General features: G+C 42.0%; 1 protein-coding gene across 1 annotated transcript in view; it reads right to left on the bottom strand.

Moving 5' to 3' along the window:
* The window catches only part of PRICKLE1 (prickle homolog 1 (Drosophila)), a 9,291-nt gene that overhangs the window by 5,244 nt on the left and 1,084 nt on the right, over positions 1–2,963 (bottom strand). The window contains exons 2-3 of the mRNA XM_009867925.1: positions 1,497–1,610; positions 412–549 (exon numbers count right to left, since the gene is read on the bottom strand). Of these exons, the coding sequence (XP_009866227.1) occupies positions 412–549; positions 1,497–1,610 (252 nt within the window). The remainder of the gene's footprint in view (positions 1–411; positions 550–1,496; positions 1,611–2,963) is intronic.

Raw genomic sequence — 2,963 nt, 5'->3', positions numbered from 1 at the left:
ACACACTTTTCTTAATGCACCCCAGGATCCCATTGGCCCTCGTGGCCGCAAGGGTACATTCCTGTCCCATGGACATCTTACTGTCCACTAGAGCTCCAAGGTCTTTTTCCATGCGGCTGCTTTCTAGCAGGACAGCCCCTAATCTGTACTGGTGCCTGGTGTTATTCCTCCCCAGATTCAGTATGAGTGCGCAACAGGGGTTTTTTGCATAGGAAACATATCAAAGATTCAGTCATTCCCAGTGTTTTGCTTAAGCAAGCACTACCTTCTTTCTATTTACGTGCAGTTTTGAAATTCTTGTGTGTGTGTGTGTTCAGGCAGAGAGAGAGATAAGCTTACATTTAATATTGAGATAACTGTAGTTTTACATTATTCAGCCCGCTAGCCAGCTTGTGGCATCGGCAGTATTACCTGTTCACAAACCGCGTGCATCACTGCTCTTGAGAGTAGTTTAATAGTGCCTCGGCCGAGTGCCTCCTTCTTGCGCTGAGAACTGAACATCTGCAGCTCCTTCTTTTCTTCTTCACTTAAAGACTGGCAGTACCTCACCTTCCAGTGAAAATGCAAAACTTATTTTAGATACTGAGCTTTGAGCTTTTAAAGTAACAGATTTATCAAGTAAGCGCGTATACGCATGAAATGCATGCTGGCAGTCATCATTAAACTTTCCCAATTTGTCTCCTCTGCCATCTTAGCTAATATGGCATAACACACTTAGCTAACGTATTTAGCTAATATAGCTAAATTATTATAGTATTTAGCTAATTATTATTTATAGTATTTAGCTAATTATTTATAGTATTTAGCTAATATAGCTAAATTAGCATAACAAAAAGTGCTACAGAGGATATATTGCATTACAGGGAGAAAAACTCACTATACTAAACTACAAGTTGTCCACGCAAGAAGTAAGATTTTAAACAGCCAACCGAAAGCCTGCTGCTGCTATCCTGAAGTAATGGAATGGACCTAAATCAGCCACAACATTGTCCTTTAGATTTATGGTTAAGTGCCCACGACTAAGTATTGCCACATACACAAGATCTTAAGTATTGACACCCCCGCCCCCTTTCCTTACAAAGAGCTTGTTTGTTATTTCCACTTCTCCTCCAAATTACACCGCATATCTGAGATGCAAACCTTTTACTGCCACAAAGCATCCTTTTTTTGTGTGCGCTACAATGCGATCCCAGGAATTCGTAGGTTCCTGGTAATTGGTGGGTGGCTGCAAACACTATAAAACCAACTTGTGTTAAGTTTATGGCAGTGACACCAGCCTCCCTAACAAGCAGAGGCAGTATCCTTCCAGACAGCTCTTATCTGCGCGAGAGCCAAGCGCCCAGCGAAACAAAGGCCTCAGTGTACACGCCGTGCCACTTTATAGCTCAGATGCCACTGTTTTAGGCTTGTAATAAATGCCCAGGCAGGTAATTCTCCACGTAAAAGCCGCCAGGGAGACCTAAGCCCCGGCGGCGCATCTTAAATTCCGCATTTACCTCGTTATCGTGGGGCGGCAGCTGATAGAGAAGTTGTTTAATTCGGTGTTTCTCGCCGGGGCTGTTAACATAAGGGACCTTCTCCTCTGGCAAGCAGGCGAAATACAGCTGGACCTGAGGAGGAGGAAGGTGGGTTCAGACCAAGAGACATGCAGCACCCGAGCACCGTGAGCCTCCTTCGGCTCCTGTTTTATCTCAGGTCTCATTTAGGAAGGAAGAAGGTTATGCTACGTTAATACCCGTGACGGGGCTTGAGCTGAAAATACGAGGCCCAGATGAACCTGGCTCAGCAAACCTGAATTGTCTCCGATAAAACTAGCACCCAGCTGCTGAATTGCTTTTCTGGAATGCAATTTGCAGTGACAATTAGGGGGGGGTATCATAAATTATGCACATTTAATGTTCTCATTATTCCCACCCCCTTCAGGGCTGGTCAACAACCCCGTGGAAATTCCAGGTTTCCCTCTGCCACTTACCGCACAAGGCATGAAACTTTCCAGAAAACAACCACTATATAAACAAATTTAATTTGCTCTCTGCATTTTACACATTGTTGAGACAAAAGCTGTTTTGTAGTCTCCTGCTGATCAGGTTCACCCAAAGCATCAGCTTTCATTGCTTCCATGTGGGCTTCGCTAAGAAGGTGGAAACATCCTTCCCTTGGGGGCAGGCTGGATCCAGCCACATTTCAATCGGATGCAAATTAACTACAAAATTTTCATGGGGTGCATGTTTTTGATGAAGAAATCAATAGTAGGTGTACACATCTATCAATCTTCACTCTTTTTTCTGTTCTTTTTTTTTCCAAAAGAAACTTATGACAGGAAAGCTGTAATGAACACTGTGACAAAAGCCCAATGGCAAAAAATATTTTTGTGGAACAGCTACAGATTTATTGGTTTTCCTATGCAGTTTCCAGCTTGTCACGAGGCCTGAGGCTGTAAATAAGAGCCAGCTATTGGCAAAAATATTAGTTGCCATCCAGATTTAAATAATGCTCAGGTCAACAGCTTATTACTGTGCAAGACAGATGAAAAAGAAGCAATAATCAGTTCCTTGACTCAGGAAGCAATCAAAATGATATGGGAAAGATTGTATGAAACGTGACTTGGTCTTCTTTTAAGCAAAATCTAAATATCAGAAGGCTACTGTAAGCCCACATACTACTGACTGTATTTCGAGAAGCTACAGGAAAAGATATCAACATGCAGTAAGAAACGAAGCTTCAAAGATACTTTATGCCCTTTTCTCAAGTTTATTACACTGTTCTCAGAAGAAATTATTCTTCTTGGGAAAAAATCTATTAAGTGAGTTCTAGCTAGCTGGATTGTGAGGATATTTTAGGGCATTTAATTGTTCTGTCAGAACGTTAGCTTGCTGTTTGTCTTAAGGTCTGTTTCACCAGGATTCTTATATATGCTTAAGCAAGTGATAAGAAAACTTTCTCTAAAAATAACCAGTTACTTG

Source organism: Apaloderma vittatum, unplaced genomic scaffold (assembly GCF_000703405.1).
Source record: "Apaloderma vittatum isolate BGI_N311 unplaced genomic scaffold, ASM70340v1 scaffold15264, whole genome shotgun sequence".
NCBI classification, from domain to species: Eukaryota; Metazoa; Chordata; class Aves; order Trogoniformes; family Trogonidae; genus Apaloderma; species Apaloderma vittatum.
This window is presented reverse-complemented; position numbering and strand designations above follow the sequence as displayed.